The following is an 18021-nucleotide window of genomic DNA, read 5'->3' as shown; positions in this document are numbered from 1 at the left end:
AAGTTGAAACACAGATTTGAAGATGGCAACTCTGGTTACAACCAGAAATCTATCTGCTCTCAGCAGCGATGTCAGATCTACGGAAATCTCCGTAGATCTACGGATTCGAACATTTTCTACGGATCTACGGATCCGTAGACAAAATCTACGGGAATTGGATTTTTTCTACGGAAATCTACGGAAATTAAAATTTATCAACGGAGAACTACGGAAAAAAGTTTTGTCTGACGAGCAAAAAAAAGCTTTTTCACCGTGAGCGCTTCCGAGAAAAATTCCAATCTACGGAAATGACACTACTACTATCTGGCATCGCTGGCTCTCAGTCTCTTTTTTAGACAATCATTGTTTCTTTTGATCATTGCTTCATAATAATTCACATTCTTCCACATGAAAGTCACCAAAAGTTTTCAAAACAATACAGGAATAATATTGTTTCATATAAAGTGTCGTAATTAGTTGTTTTTGCGGGTTCTGATCGATAATATTAAATTATTCAATCCCAAATACGAAGTATTGATACGTGTTGATATAACAACTATATAGTTGTAAGCATAACTAAAAGAAACTATTGCGATTGCATGTCTCGAAGGTTTACTGAAGAAGCACCATTGCGTAGAGAAGTGAACGCTGTCTTACAACTACATCATCAGTACTGAATACTCATAGGCAGATAGTAATTGGAAACTTCTGTGAAGTTACCGACTAAAAAGCTCACCGACCAAAAAGCTCACCGACCAAAATTCTCATCTTTGAAAAACTCTCTCTCAGAAAAATGCTCAGTGGGAAAAAGCTCATCTCAAATAAATCCCTATAAGAAATATACCCAATGCAGTGCCTCGCACCCTAGTGGTGGGAATCGTAAAAACTGGAAATTAACGACCAAAACGGAAATTCTATTAAAACCATTATTTCTGAAAATGAAGTAATCTATAGCATGATACCAAGTATTTTCATTTAAACTAGAAAGAAACTTAGTTATGTTAATATGTCTGAATTATATTTATTATTTCAAATAAATTAATTATATTTTTTATTTCTAATCAATTAATCAAATAAAATGCCCAAGCTGGCATACTGCTGAAAAGATTACTGATATATTCAGCTATCTTCAGGTACAGTGGTTCCTCTGAGAAAAGGGTCAGAGTCGAGTAATATGCTGAAGAGTATGAGTAACTATAGATTCACTCAATTATTTCGTCTAGATGATATATGGGAACACAAAAATAGCCAAGCTGGCATACTGCTGAGCAGGTTGCTGATATATTCAGCTATCTTCAGGTACAGTGGTTCCTCTGGGAAAAGGGTCAGAGTCGAGTAATATGCTGAAGAGTATGAGTAACTATGAATTCACACAATTATTTCGTCTAGATGATATATGGGAACACAAAAATAGCCAAGCTGGCATACTGCTGAGCAGGTTGCTGATATATTCAGCTATCTTCAGGTATAGTGGTTCCTCTGAGAAAAGGGTCAGAGTCGAGTAATATGCTGAAGAGTATGAGTAACTATAGATTCACTCAATTATTTCGTCTAGATGATATATGGGAACACAAAAATAGCCAAGCTGGCATACTGCTGAGCAGGTTGCTGATATATTCAGCTATCTTCAGGTACAGTGGTTCCTCTGGGAAAAGGGTCAGAGTCGAGTAATATGCTGAAGAGTATGAGTAACTATGAATTCACACAATTATTTCGTCTAGATGATATATGGGAACACAAAAATAGCCAAGCTGGCATACTGCTGAGCAGGTTGCTGATATATTCAGCTATCTTCAGGTACAGTGGTTCCTCTGGGAAAAGGGTCAGAGTCGAGTAATATGCTGAAGAGTATGAGTAACTATGGATGCACACAATTATTTCATCTAGATGATATATGGGAACACAAAAATAGCCAAGCTGGCATACTGCTGAGCAGGTTGCTGATATATTCAGCTATCTTCAGGTACAGTGGTTCCTCTGGGAAAAGGGTCAGAGTCGAGTAATATGCTGAAGAGTATGAGTAACTATGAATTCACACAATTATTTCGTCTAGATGATATATGGGAACACAAAAATAGCCAAGCTGGCATACTGCTGAGCAGGTTGCTGATATATTCAGCTATCTTCAGGTACAGTGGTTCCTCTGAGAAAAGGGTCAGAGTCGAGTAATATGCTGAAGAGTATGAGTAACTATAGATTCACTCAATTATTTCGTCTAGATGATATATGGGAACACAAAAATAGCCAAGCTGGCATACTGCTGAGCAGGTTGCTGATATATTCAGCTATCTTCAGGTACAGTGGTTTCTCTGGGAAAAGGGTCAGAGTCGAGTAATATGCTGAAGAGTATGAGTAACTATGGATTCACTCATTTATTTCGTCTAGATGATATATGGGAACACAAAAATAGCCAAGCTGGCATACTGCTGAGCAGGTTGCTGATATATTCAGCTATCTTCAGGTACAGTGGTTCCTCTGGGAAAAGGGTCAGAGTCGAGTAATATGCTGAAGAGTATGAGTAACTATGGATGCACACAATTATTTCATCTAGATGATATATGGGAACACAAAAATAGCCAAGCTGGCATACTGCTGGAATGGTTACTGATATATTCAGCTATCTTCAGGCATAATGGTTCCTCTGGGAAAAGGGTCAGAGTCGAGTAATATGCTGAAGAGTATGAGTAACTATAGATTCACTCAATTATTTCGTCTAGATGATATATGGGAACACAAAAATAGCCAAGCTGGCATACTGCTGAGCAGGTTGCTGATATATTCAGCTATCTTCAGGTACAGTGGTTCCTCTGGGAAAAGGGTCAGAGTCGAGTAATATGCTGAAGAGTATGAGTAACTATGAATTCACACAATTATTTCGTCTAGATGATATATGGGAACACAAAAATAGCCAAGCTGGCATACTGCTGAGCAGGTTGCTGATATATTCAGCTATCTTCAGGTACAGTGGTTCCTCTGAGAAAAGGGTCAGAGTCGAGTAATATGCTGAAGAGTATGAGTAACTATAGATTCACTCAATTATTTCGTCTAGATGATATATGGGAACACAAAAATAGCCAAGCTGGCATACTGCTGAGCAGGTTGCTGATATATTCAGCTATCTTCAGGTACAGTGGTTCCTCTGGGAAAAGGGTCAGAGTCGAGTAATATGCTGAAGAGTATGAGTAACTATGAATTCACACAATTATTTCGTCTAGATGATATATGGGAACACAAAAATAGCCAAGCTGGCATACTGCTGAGCAGGTTGCTGATATATTCAGCTATCTTCAGGTACAGTGGTTCCTCTGGGAAAAGGGTCAGAGTCGAGTAATATGCTGAAGAGTATGAGTAACTATGGATGCACACAATTATTTCATCTAGATGATATATGGGAACACAAAAATAGCCAAGCTGGCATACTGCTGAGCAGGTTGCTGATATATTCAGCTATCTTCAGGTACAGTGGTTCCTCTGGGAAAAGGGTCAGAGTCGAGTAATATGCTGAAGAGTATGAGTAACTATGAATTCACACAATTATTTCGTCTAGATGATATATGGGAACACAAAAATAGCCAAGCTGGCATACTGCTGAGCAGGTTGCTGATATATTCAGCTATCTTCAGGTACAGTGGTTCCTCTGAGAAAAGGGTCAGAGTCGAGTAATATGCTGAAGAGTATGAGTAACTATAGATTCACTCAATTATTTCGTCTAGATGATATATGGGAACACAAAAATAGCAAAGCTGGCATACTGCTGAGCAGGTTGCTGATATATTCAGCTATCTTCAAGTACAGTGGTTTCTCTGGGAAAAGGGTCAGAGTCGAGTAATATGCTGAAGAGTATGAGTAACTATGGATTCACTCATTTATTTCGTCTAGATGATATATGGGAACACAAAAATAGCCAAGCTGGCATACTGCTGAGCAGGTTGCTGATATATTCAGCTATCTTCAGGTACAGTGGTTCCTCTGAGAAAAGGGTCAGAGTCGAGTAATATGCTGAAGAGTATGAGTAACTATAGATTCACTCAATTATTTCGTCTAGATGATATATGGGAACACAAAAATAGCCAAGCTGGCATACTGCTGAGCAGGTTGCTGATATATTCAGCTATCTTCAGGTACAGTGGTTCCTCTGGGAAAAGGGTCAGAGTCGAGTAATATGCTGAAGAGTATGAGTAACTATGAATTCACACAATTATTTCGTCTAGATGATATATGGGAACACAAAAATAGCCAAGCTGGCATACTGCTGAGCAGGTTGCTGATATATTCAGCTATCTTCAGGTACAGTGGTTCCTCTGGGAAAAGGGTCAGAGTCGAGTAATATGCTGAAGAGTATGAGTAACTATGAATTCACACAATTATTTCGTCTAGATGATATATGGGAACACAAAAATAGCCAAGCTGGCATACTGCTGGAATGGTTACTGATATATTCAGCTATCTTCAGGCATAATGGTTCCTCTGGGAAAAGGGTCAGAGTCGAGTAATATGCTGAAGAGTATGAGTAACTATGAATTCACACAATTATTTCGTCTAGATGATATATGGGAACACAAAAATAGCCAAGCTGGCATACTGCTGAGCAGGTTGCTGATATATTCAGCTATCTTCAGGTACAGTGGTTCCTCTGGGAAAAGGGTCAGAGTCGAGTAATATGCTGAAGAGTATGAGTAACTATGAATTCACACAATTATTTCGTCTAGATGATATATGGGAACACAAAAATAGCCAAGCTGGCATACTGCTGAGCAGGTTGCTGATATATTCAGCTATCTTCAGGTACAGTGGTTCCTCTGGGAAAAGGGTCAGAGTCGAGTAATATGCTGAAGAGTATGAGTAACTATGAATTCACACAATTATTTCGTCTAGATGATATATGGGAACACAAAAATAGCCAAGCTGGCATACTGCTGGAATGGTTACTGATATATTCAGCTATCTTCAGGCATAATGGTTCCTCTGGGAAAAGGGTCAGAGTCGAGTAATATGCTGAAGAGTATGAGTAACTATAGATTCACTCAATTATTTCGTCTAGATGATATATGGGAACACAAAAATAGCCAAGCTGGCATACTGCTGAGCAGGTTGCTGATATATTCAGCTATCTTCAGGTACAGTGGTTCCTCTGGGAAAAGGGTCAGAGTCGAGTAATATGCTGAAGAGTATGAGTAACTATGAATTCACACAATTATTTCGTCTAGATGATATATGGGAACACAAAAATAGCCAAGCTGGCATACTGCTGAGCAGGTTGCTGATATATTCAGCTATCTTCAGGTACAGTGGTTCCTCTGAGAAAAGGGTCAGAGTCGAGTAATATGCTGAAGAGTATGAGTAACTATAGATTCACTCAATTATTTCGTCTAGATGATATATGGGAACACAAAAATAGCCAAGCTGGCATACTGCTGAGCAGGTTGCTGATATATTCAGCTATCTTCAGGTACAGTGGTTCCTCTGGGAAAAGGGTCAGAGTCGAGTAATATGCTGAAGAGTATGAGTAACTATGAATTCACACAATTATTTCGTCTAGATGATATATGGGAACACAAAAATAGCCAAGCTGGCATACTGCTGAGCAGGTTGCTGATATATTCAGCTATCTTCAGGTACAGTGGTTCCTCTGGGAAAAGGGTCAGAGTCGAGTAATATGCTGAAGAGTATGAGTAACTATGGATGCACACAATTATTTCATCTAGATGATATATGGGAACACAAAAATAGCCAAGCTGGCATACTGCTGAGCAGGTTGCTGATATATTCAGCTATCTTCAGGTACAGTGGTTCCTCTGGGAAAAGGGTCAGAGTCGAGTAATATGCTGAAGAGTATGAGTAACTATGAATTCACACAATTATTTCGTCTAGATGATATATGGGAACACAAAAATAGCCAAGCTGGCATACTGCTGAGCAGGTTGCTGATATATTCAGCTATCTTCAGGTACAGTGGTTTCTCTGAGAAAAGGGTCAGAGTCGAGTAATATGCTGAAGAGTATGAGTAACTATAGATTCACTCAATTATTTCGTCTAGATGATATATGGGAACACAAAAATAGCCAAGCTGGCATACTGCTGAGCAGGTTGCTGATATATTCAGCTATCTTCAGGTACAGTGGTTCCTCTGGGAAAAGGGTCAGAGTCGAGTAATATGCTGAAGAGTATGAGTAACTATGAATTCACACAATTATTTCGTTTAGATGATATATGGGAACACAAAAATAGCCAAGCTGGCATACTACTGGAAAGGTTGCTGATATAATCAGCTATCTTCAGGCATAATGGTTGTTCTGAGAAAAGGGTCAGAGTCGAGTAATATGCTGAAGAGTATGAGTAACTATGGATTCACACAATTATTTCGTCTAGATGATATATGGGAACACAAAAATAGCCAAGACAGAAAATGAAAATCAAGATCCGTGGAACAGCCTGTGTTTGGATATCGGCACAGTATTGACTTGGACGTGTTGCTGCAGCAGCAAACAGCGCAGAGGCGTCTAGCGTTGATTTTTCCGGATTCGATTGGATCGTTACCTCTTCGGATCATCTAGACGAAATAAATGAGTGAATCCATAGTTACTCATACTCTTCAGCATATTACTCGACTCTGACCCTTTTCCCAGAGGAACCACTGTACCTGAAGATAGCTGAATATATCAGCAACCTGCTCAGCAGTATGCCAGCTTGGCTATTTTTGTGTTCCCATATATCATCTAGACGAAATAAATGAGTGAATCCATAGTTACTCATACTCTTCAGCATATTACTCGACTCTGACCCTTTTCCCAGAGAAACCACTGTACCTGAAGATAGCTGAATATATCAGCAACCTGCTCAGCAGTATGCCAGCTTTGCTATTTTTGTGTTCCCATATATCATCTAGACGAAATAATTGAGTGAATCTATAGTTACTCATACTCTTCAGCATATTACTCGACTCTGACCCTTTTCTCAGAGGGACCACTGTACCTGAAGATAGCTGAATATATCAGCAACCTGCTCAGCAGTATGCCAGCTTGGCTATTTTTGTGTTCCCATATATCATCTAGACGAAATAATTGTGTGAATTCATAGTTACTCATACTCTTCAGCATATTACTCGACTCTGACCCTTTTCCCAGAGGAACCACTGTACCTGAAGATAGCTGAATATATCAGCAACCTGCTCAGCAGTATGCCAGCTTGGCTATTTTTGTGTTCCCATATATCATCTAGACGAAATAATTGAGTGAATCTATAGTTACTCATACTCTTCAGCATATTACTCGACTCTGACCCTTTTCTCAGAGGAACCACTGTACCTGAAGATAGCTGAATATATCAGCAACCTGCTCAGCAGTATGCCAGCTTGGCTATTTTTGTGTTCCCATATATCATCTAGACGAAATAATTGTGTGAATTCATAGTTACTCATACTCTTCAGCATATTACTCGACTCTGACCCTTTTCCCAGAGGAACCACTGTACCTGAAGATAGCTGAATATATCAGCAACCTGCTCAGCAGTATGCCAGCTTGGCTATTTTTGTGTTCCCATATATCATCTAGACGAAATAAATGAGTGAATCCATAGTTACTCATACTCTTCAGCATATTACTCGACTCTGACCCTTTTCCCAGAGAAACCACTGTACCTGAAGATAGCTGAATATATCAGCAACCTGCTCAGCAGTATGCCAGCTTGGCTATTTTTGTGTTCCCATATATCATCTAGACGAAATAAATGAGTGAATCCATAGTTACTCATACTCTTCAGCATATTACTCGACTCTGACCCTTTTCCCAGAGGAACCACTGTACCTGAAGATAGCTGAATATATCAGCAACCTGCTCAGCAGTATGCCAGCTTTGCTATTTTTGTGTTCCCATATATCATCTAGACGAAATAATTGAGTGAATCTATAGTTACTCATACTCTTCAGCATATTACTCGACTCTGACCCTTTTCTCAGAGGAACCACTGTACCTGAAGATAGCTGAATATATCAGCAACCTGCTCAGCAGTATGCCAGCTTGGCTATTTTTGTGTTCCCATATATCATCTAGACGAAATAAATGAGTGAATCCATAGTTACTCATACTCTTCAGCATATTACTCGACTCTGACCCTTTTCCCAGAGAAACCACTGTACCTGAAGATAGCTGAATATATCAGCAACCTGCTCAGCAGTATGCCAGCTTTGCTATTTTTGTGTTCCCATATATCATCTAGACGAAATAATTGAGTGAATCTATAGTTACTCATACTCTTCAGCATATTACTCGACTCTGACCCTTTTCTCAGAGGAACCACTGTACCTGAAGATAGCTGAATATATCAGCAACCTGCTCAGCAGTATGCCAGCTTGGCTATTTTTGTGTTCCCATATATCATCTAGACGAAATAAATGAGTGAATCCATAGTTACTCATACTCTTCAGCATATTACTCGACTCTGACCCTTTTCCCAGAGGAACCACTGTACCTGAAGATAGCTGAATATATCAGCAACCTGCTCAGCAGTATGCCAGCTTGGCTATTTTTGTGTTCCCATATATCATCTAGACGAAATAAATGAGTGAATCCATAGTTACTCATACTCTTCAGCATATTACTCGACTCTGACCCTTTTCCCAGAGGAACCACTGTACCTGAAGATAGCTGAATATATCAGCAACCTGCTCAGCAGTATGCCAGCTTGGCTATTTTTGTGTTCCCATATATCATCTAGACGAAATAAATGAGTGAATCCATAGTTACTCATACTCTTCAGCATATTACTCGACTCTGACCCTTTTCCCAGAGAAACCACTGTACCTGAAGATAGCTGAATATATCAGTAACCATTCCAGCAGTATGCCAGCTTGGCTATTTTTGTGTTCCCATATATCATCTAGACGAAATAATTGTGTGAATTCATAGTTACTCATACTCTTCAGCATATTACTCGACTCTGACCCTTTTCCCAGAGGAACCACTGTACCTGAAGATAGCTGAATATATCAGCAACCTGCTCAGCAGTATGCCAGCTTGGCTATTTTTGTGTTCCCATATATCATCTAGACGAAATAATTGAGTGAATCTATAGTTACTCATACTCTTCAGCATATTACTCGACTCTGACCCTTTTCCCAGAGGAACCATTATGCCTGAAGATAGCTGAATATATCAGTAACCATTCCAGCAGTATGCCAGCTTGGCTATTTTTGTGTTCCCATATATCATCTAGACGAAATAAATGAGTGAATCCATAGTTACTCATACTCTTCAGCATATTACTCGACTCTGACCCTTTTCCCAGAGGAACCACTGTACCTGAAGATAGCTGAATATATCAGCAACCTGCTCAGCAGTATGCCAGCTTGGCTATTTTTGTGTTCCCATATATCATCTAGACGAAATAATTGTGTGAATTCATAGTTACTCATACTCTTCAGCATATTACTCGACTCTGACCCTTTTCTCAGAGGAACCACTGTACCTGAAGATAGCTGAATATATCAGCAACCTGCTCAGCAGTATGCCAGCTTGGCTATTTTTGTGTTCCCATATATCATCTAGACGAAATAATTGTGTGAATTCATAGTTACTCATACTCTTCAGCATATTACTCGACTCTGACCCTTTTCCCAGAGGAACCACTGTACCTGAAGATAGCTGAATATATCAGCAACCTGCTCAGCAGTATGCCAGCTTGGCTATTTTTGTGTTCCCATATATCATCTAGACGAAATAATTGAGTGAATCTATAGTTACTCATACTCTTCAGCATATTACTCGACTCTGACCCTTTTCTCAGAGGAACCACTGTACCTGAAGATAGCTGAATATATCAGCAACCTGCTCAGCAGTATGCCAGCTTGGCTATTTTTGTGTTCCCATATATCATCTAGACGAAATAATTGTGTGAATTCATAGTTACTCATACTCTTCAGCATATTACTCGACTCTGACCCTTTTCCCAGAGGAACCACTGTACCTGAAGATAGCTGAATATATCAGCAACCTGCTCAGCAGTATGCCAGCTTGGCTATTTTTGTGTTCCCATATATCATCTAGATGAAATAATTGTGTGCATCCATAGTTACTCATACTCTTCAGCATATTACTCGACTCTGACCCTTTTCCCAGAGGAACCACTGTACCTGAAGATAGCTGAATATATCAGCAACCTGCTCAGCAGTATGCCAGCTTGGCTATTTTTGTGTTCCCATATATCATCTAGACGAAATAATTGTGTGAATTCATAGTTACTCATACTCTTCAGCATATTACTCGACTCTGACCCTTTTCCCAGAGGAACCACTGTACCTGAAGATAGCTGAATATATCAGCAACCTGCTCAGCAGTATGCCAGCTTGGCTATTTTTGTGTTCCCATATATCATCTAGACGAAATAATTGTGTGAATTCATAGTTACTCATACTCTTCAGCATATTACTCGACTCTGACCCTTTTCCCAGAGGAACCACTGTACCTGAAGATAGCTGAATATATCAGCAACCTGCTCAGCAGTATGCCAGCTTGGCTATTTTTGTGTTCCCATATATCATCTAGACGAAATAATTGAGTGAATCTATAGTTACTCATACTCTTCAGCATATTACTCGACTCTGACCCTTTTCTCAGAGGAACCACTGTACCTGAAGATAGCTGAATATATCAGCAACCTGCTCAGCAGTATGCCAGCTTGGCTATTTTTGTGTTCCCATATATCATCTAGACGAAATAATTGTGTGAATTCATAGTTACTCATACTCTTCAGCATATTACTCGACTCTGACCCTTTTCCCAGAGGAACCACTGTACCTGAAGATAGCTGAATATATCAGCAACCTGCTCAGCAGTATGCCAGCTTGGCTATTTTTGTGTTCCCATATATCATCTAGACGAAATAATTGAGTGAATCTATAGTTACTCATACTCTTCAGCATATTACTCGACTCTGACCCTTTTCTCAGAGGAACCACTGTACCTGAAGATAGCTGAATATATCAGCAACCTGCTCAGCAGTATGCCAGCTTGGCTATTTTTGTGTTCCCATATATCATCTAGACGAAATAATTGTGTGAATTCATAGTTACTCATACTCTTCAGCATATTACTCGACTCTGACCCTTTTCCCAGAGGAACCACTGTACCTGAAGATAGCTGAATATATCAGCAACCTGCTCAGCAGTATGCCAGCTTGGCTATTTTTGTGTTCCCATATATCATCTAGACGAAATAATTGAGTGAATCTATAGTTACTCATACTCTTCAGCATATTACTCGACTCTGACCCTTTTCTCAGAGGAACCACTGTACCTGAAGATAGCTGAATATATCAGTAATCTTTTCAGCAGTATGCCAGCTTGGGCATTTTATTTGATTAATTGATTAGAAATAAAAAATATAATTAATTTATTTGAAATAATAAATATAATTCAGACATATTAACATAACTAAGTTTCTTTCTAGTTTAAATGAAAATACTTGGTATCATGCTATAGATTACTTTATTTTCAGAAATAATGGTTTTAATAGAATTTCCGTTTTGGTCGTTAATTTCCAGTTTTTACGATTCCCACCACTAGGGTGCGAGGCACTGCATTGGGTATATTTCTTATAGGGATTTATTTGAGATGAGCTTTTTCCCACTGAGCATTTTTCTGAGAGAGAGTTTTTCAAAGATGAGAATTTTGGTCGGTGAGCTTTTTGGTCGGTGAGCTTTTTAGTCGGTAACTTCACAGAAGTTAATTGGAATAGTGAATGGAAAACAGGATGACATAGAAGTGCAAATATAATTGAATACATTTTAAATTCTAGACAATTTTGTAAGCTTCCTGTTTTCATTCGGTAGTTGGACAAAATGATATGACCCTGGCTTGAAAGAAGCTCAATTAGAAGGTACGTTGTTATCTTTATATAGTATGTATTCCTCTAAAAGTATAACAAGTACACGCAACACAATAGTGGACCGACGAGAAAATTAATTGAGTAATTTTGCAGACAATGGATATAAACTACGACGAAGATCTCTCGCAGAATTTGTTCTACCAGAAACTGCAGGCTGACCATCAGATATTTCTGGACACTGCTCCAGTTGAGGGATGGATAATATGCATTCCTCGAAGTGGTTTAATAAACGAGAAATGTCTGGCAGATCAAGAATTCTTTCTCGCTCAAATATTGGTTCCAAACGAAGAACTTTCTGAAACTCATTTCAACAATCTCAACTGCGTAGACGTTCGCCGTAATGGAAGGCAGTTGAATACTGGTGAATACAAAGCCACAATCCTTTTTGAAGAATTATGCTACACAAAAGATGGCATGAAATATAAAATCTGGTGCATCGATAGACCTTTATGCGATACCAGACCCTACGGATTGTTAATTGATGATGATTTCGATAAATTAGTTACCATCAAAAAACTGCAAGATGCTGTAGAATTTATACGATCCGTTGCTAAACCTCGGTACGTTCTTCCCAAAATCGATGCCGCTGTTCAGACTTTTATCAATAAGCGTAGCAATTTTTCTTGTTGGAATTTGAAACAATTCATAGAAGATGTCAAGAAATTGTACGCTCAATGTTTAGAAATTACTATGCAAAATCGTAGATTGAAAGATAGGTGCCAAAAAGATAATAATCTAAGAAACAACGTGAGAATAGCAGTGGAAACCTACATGATGGATAAGCTGTACGAACACGCGCGGGATGTTATCAACATATGCCAACAGGAACAAGTTGAAAGCTTCAACAAAACTATCCGGAATCTGTCGGACATACACATATCCGAGGTTAATCTCAAATGTAACTATGCGGACGTGATTCCTACTATTAAGAAAGAATTGCTTAAAATTGACGACTGTCGGACTGTGGTCGACAAGATAGGCTGTCTGAAGAAGGCTTTCGAGATAATAGCTAGAGAACAAACCGGATCGTTGCAAAGGGATACTGAGAGTAAAGCCAAAACAACAGATGACATAATTCCACTGTTGATATTTGTCATTATAAAAACAGGTAATTCAATCTAAACAGCTTTTAAGGGTAGTTGATATAAGATTAACAATAAACCAAATTTGGAACACTCAGTATATTAATACTATATTACAGGTCTCACCAACTGGATAATGAATGTTACATTTCTTAAAGAGCTTCAACTAAGCAATTGCTCTACATCTCAACAAAAATTTAACAAATTCGGCCAGGAAACCTACTTAGTAACAACCTTAGAAGCCGTTATTGTCTATATCAGCTGTTGTAGCATCGAACGGACCCAGCGCTTGGGAATTGATCTTATTGCCAGCGAGCACTTGCAGATGAAACCTTATTCTGAGATGAGCTTTCTTAATGCGGATCAATTTCTAAACTATCTTTTTACGCTTATGAAAAACAACGAAGAGGAAGAAATACTTAATATATTCCAGGATTTTCTCAACAACAAATCCGGTGGTACCTTACAGTGTAGAAAGTGTCACCCACTTTGTCGTTGTAGCAAATGCGAGGCGCTGCCATACCGACCCCACATTGATGATCGGAACCAAAACGGATTGGCTGCAATTCACCTTGCAGCTACGCTCGGTAGTCCGAAATTGCTCACAATCATTCTGAACCTAAAGCCGAATGTCGACATTGTCGATGCGAAAAATTGGACTGCTTTACATTATGCTGCTGCTAATGGTCATCAGAACTTGATACTATTGTTACTGCACGCCGGAATCAATATCAATAGTACAAGCAACGATAATCACACATCCCTCCATCTAGCATGTCTAAATGGGCACGGTGGATGCGTGAAAGCGCTACTTTACTTTGCTGAACACATGAGAATTCACGTTGACATTGACGCCCAGACACATTTAGGCCACACACCTCTACACTACGCTTCCAAATGGGGCTTTACAGATATAGTAGAAAGTTTACTGGAACACTCGGCATCGGTCAATATAGCGAATCGTCTTGGTGCGACTCCTATTAAATACGCCCACAATGTCAAAATAGCCAAAATGTTGAAGGAATCCTACATCGAGCAGAAAAAACGTCGAAAGTCAAGTTCAAGTCCCGTCACATTCGACGACTTTGTAGTGATCTCCGACGAAGATTTGTTTGATGATTACTCTCTTGTGGAATATCGCAATATTGAAGAAATGAAGCGTATCGATAAAGCCGTTGCTGCGATCGCGGCACACGATAACAAACTTGCATGTTTTTACCTTGGGCTGGACTTATTCCCTCCCAGTGCAATGACCGACAAATCTTCCTCAAAACACATATCCGAAAAAGTATGTCACCCGCTATGTACATGTCCGCGATGCCTGAACGATTCAGCTGATTTTTATACCATGCTCAAGAAACCATTTGCTTCTACAGGCAACGTTTCGCCTAAAATAAATCTCAACGCAACTAATGGCGAAGGATACACTGCTCTGCACGTAGCAGCATTGCATGGAAATGTAGACATGTTGAACATTTTGTTGGATAATCGGGTAAACGTATCCGCAAGGACCAGGTTTGGCGCAACCGCGCTACATCTGGCTTGCCGTGAACGACGTTTCAACGTCACCAAATTGCTACTTAGCCGACGTTCAAACGAAGAAATGGTTGATTTGAAGGATTGTCGTGGGGAAACCTCACTCCACTACGCGGTCGAGCAAAACCAGCAACGCATCGTGGAACTTCTACTGCGAGCCAAAGCCGACAAGAGTCTACGAAATCTGGCTGGAAAGCGACCGATCGACATAGCTCGCGATAGGTTGTTCTTCAATGTTGTGAGCGTACTGGAGCAAAAATCTTAAACTTAGAATCAGTTCATAATCTCATTTAAAGTTACATATCCAAATATTTAGTCGAAAGGGACTCTAAAACAACACCTCCGAATAAAACTATTAAATACATCGATCTTCCTCTTACAAATATGAATAAACATTTTATTGGTAAAAAATATCGAGAATTCGTATGATTTTTTTGTGAGCTTGTCTTTGCGCCACTAATTGTTCTTATGTTGTGTCGTATTATTGTAGCAACAATGTGAGACTCACATAGTTAGTGACAGTACAGATAATCTGGGGGATCCAGTTTCCAGTCAGCAACAGTTGATGGAGTGGAGTTGCATGGGAATTGTCCAGATGACGTGGGTATTTATCGATGTTGGCTGTTTTCGTTTGTCCTTGTGGATCCGCGGGAAACATCCAGCGGGTGGCCCGCATGTTGGTCATCGCCTGGAGAGGCTTTCCGTGGGTGATGATGGTGATGTTGCCGAAGAGAATGAAAGAAACAAAGATAAGTAAATGTCGTGAAAAAAGGGAGTATGAAACGAGATGACTAAGAACGGCAAAGATCTAATAAATTGACTTCGAAATGCTGAGGAGACGGGGGAGGGAGAGCGAAAAAACAGCTTATACTTATTTGAAAACTACTATTGGGCCATTGATCAAGTTCGAAGATCAAATGGCTGTGATTCCTGGTTTCGGAAATACGATGGTTGGGTTGCTTTTATTTTACCACACAATTTTCTGAGAGATAGCTGAACCGAATTTTTAAAACCAATTTTTTTAGTGAGGGAGGATATTTTTACACGAAAAGTTGACTGATTTTGTGAAAATCACTAGTTCAACTATAACAATTTGAAAGAATAGGTCAAAAAAGTTTGGCAATTTTCAAGAGACAGTCTAGATCAATTTTGGAAAACTAAGTATGCAAAGTGGCTTTTTGTGGCAAAGTCTTCATGTTCAGAAAGTTTCATCCAAATCTGAAATGGGGCTGCCAATATTAGTTCGTGTTGGTCCGATCGAGATTTGTAATACGAGCTCAGGAAAAAAGAGAAATAATCAGCAACGGTCCTGAAATGTGCCTTTTTGGACAAAAAACCGTAAGAATTCCGCAACACCTAGAAAATCAGTGAAAAAACGCTAAGTGCACAAATTTCGACAAGTGTAGAAATCAATTTAGTTCCAAAAAAAATTTGTTTTCTTGGGTACTACACATCATAATTAACGATACTACTTCCAGTAAAAGTATAAGTATATTTGTTGGCAAATACCACCTTAACCACGCACAAACAAAATTCAAAAGACGAATCACAATGAACGGCAGAATACAGTAGGAAAATCACATACACTACGCTCTACGCAAGATGTTGACAAAACTGCAGAGGACTTCCGGTTGATTCCGGGAATCTTGTTTTTCATTGCCCATCATAAGTTAGTTGTCCCTAGGACGTCAGAAAGCAGACAATGTCAGTTTACCAAAAAATACATGATTTGGCAATCAATTTGCTCATTTGGAAAGCACTAGGAACGTAAACATTTAGCAATAGGAACGTAAACAATAAGGAATGCTTCCAAACCAATGCTGGGCCATCATGAAGCAGGGCTTCGGGAACATCCTAAGGAAATAACTTTCTCGCAAAAAAAAATGTTGGTCCAAACGTTGTACAAGACCTTATGAGTAGTGTTAAGAGGAAGGTTCGTTTGGATATTGCAATGAAATAAAGCGAGCATGGATATAGTTAAATCTTTGATTTAATCCTCTGAAAATTTGGAGATGATCGGTTGAATGGATGAATATACTTGTATTTTTACTGGGATTGCCGAATATTTTCTTGTGATACAATTCGAGTCCGGGCATCCTTCAAAAAACTTGTTCATTTGTAAGAGTCGGCTGAAAATAACGGAGCTGTTCAATATTAAAATAGGATACCCCCTGTAAGTGCTCGCAAGTTCCTATCTCATCATGTCTCCCCGATGACATTTAATCAGAAGAACGGTATCAACTGAATGCTATCGTCTTCTGCGTTAGCAGCAGAACGAGAGAATGCGAATTTATTTGTATGTCATAACTCATTTGAAATGTGAAAATTATTTAAAATCCTTCGATGAGGTCAAGTGTTTCGGCTTGACGTCCTATATATGTGACTTTAAACTGGCTTTAATTTATCCAGACTATTTGTCAGCTTGTTTTCATGAAAATAGCATTTCATGGATTATTCGTAAATTAGAATTGTTCATTTCATCCTTAAATAATTTGACGTATAAAGCAAAACACGTCTTATGGGCAATAACAACTGTTTGAGTAAAAATAATCTTTCTATTCTTGTTTGATGCGTTTATCGGCAAAATCACCCCTATTCTGTACGTCGATCGACTCGAAATATTTCGATCGAATGTGCAATTTTTATTCTGCATTCCGTTCGAGTTGGATATGAACTCGAATATCATTCGTTCGAGTTGTTAAATTTTCGAACAATACTCGATCGACTTGCGTACGTATTACTTCTGTTCGGTTTAGAATCGTTCTAGTTTGTGACGGTGTGACGGTTTCGTTTACTAAGAAATGAACAATATAAATAATATAGAACGTGTAAGTAGTGTTGACAGCTTTGATGGTTAGTGTTCAAAATTTCAAGTGTTCCCGAACGAGAGTTGATCGAATCATACAAGTCGAACGGAATAAAGAATGCAAAATTCGAACTCGAACGAAAGTGTAGATTCGTTCGTGTCACAAATCCGTCGGATTGCAGAATTATTATTGGTGAATATTTAGCTATATCATGCTATGCCCTAAGGGTTTGTTCGGTTGGTTCCGAAGGCTGTAAGTTTGGATAAGATTGGTTAGAAATAGGACATTGGATGTAAACTGAAGTTTTGGTAAGATCGAAAAATACCAAACTGAAAAATGATTGAGTCCATTTGATGCAAACATTGCATTGAGGGGGGGCTGATCGACGGAACGGTGACCTCGGTGACACAATTTGCTCTGTATACGTTATCATCATGGGTCATCAGAATTCGGGCGGCTTAGGATCAATGAGGTAAAAGCAAGTGAGGCAAACATTACACTTTAGTGTTCGTAAAACAGATTTCTTCACCACCCCTTGTAACATCAGAAACACTTGTTTGCTAGCTCTAGTTTCCATTTAATGAAAGTATATTTATGTATATCAAGTTAGTGGTAGAGTGCCTAAAATCAGAGTAACTCTCATCCGTAATGTTGGCACCAATTCAAAACATTTAATCCGAATTATTGGCAGTGTCGTAAGCTTCACAATGTATTTGACAGGTCGATTGCTCGTTTGGA

At 39.1% G+C, this 18021-nt stretch overlaps 1 protein-coding gene across 1 annotated transcript; it reads left to right on the top strand.

The window, feature by feature from the left end:
• Nucleotides 1-374: 374 nt before the first annotated feature.
• Nucleotides 375-14889, top strand: LOC131429607 (ankyrin repeat domain-containing protein 27-like). The gene is made up of 4 exons (XM_058593837.1): nucleotides 375-673; nucleotides 11696-11849; nucleotides 11952-12966; nucleotides 13060-14889. The coding sequence occupies exons 3-4, from the start codon at nucleotides 11955-11957 to the stop codon at nucleotides 14739-14741; spliced, it is 2694 nt and encodes an 897-aa protein (XP_058449820.1). The 5' UTR covers nucleotides 375-673; nucleotides 11696-11849; nucleotides 11952-11954; the 3' UTR covers nucleotides 14742-14889.
• Nucleotides 14890-18021: the final 3132 nt, after the last annotated feature.

Source organism: Malaya genurostris, chromosome 2, assembly GCF_030247185.1.
Source record: "Malaya genurostris strain Urasoe2022 chromosome 2, Malgen_1.1, whole genome shotgun sequence".
Classification (NCBI taxonomy): domain Eukaryota; kingdom Metazoa; phylum Arthropoda; class Insecta; order Diptera; family Culicidae; genus Malaya; species Malaya genurostris.
This window is presented reverse-complemented; position numbering and strand designations above follow the sequence as displayed.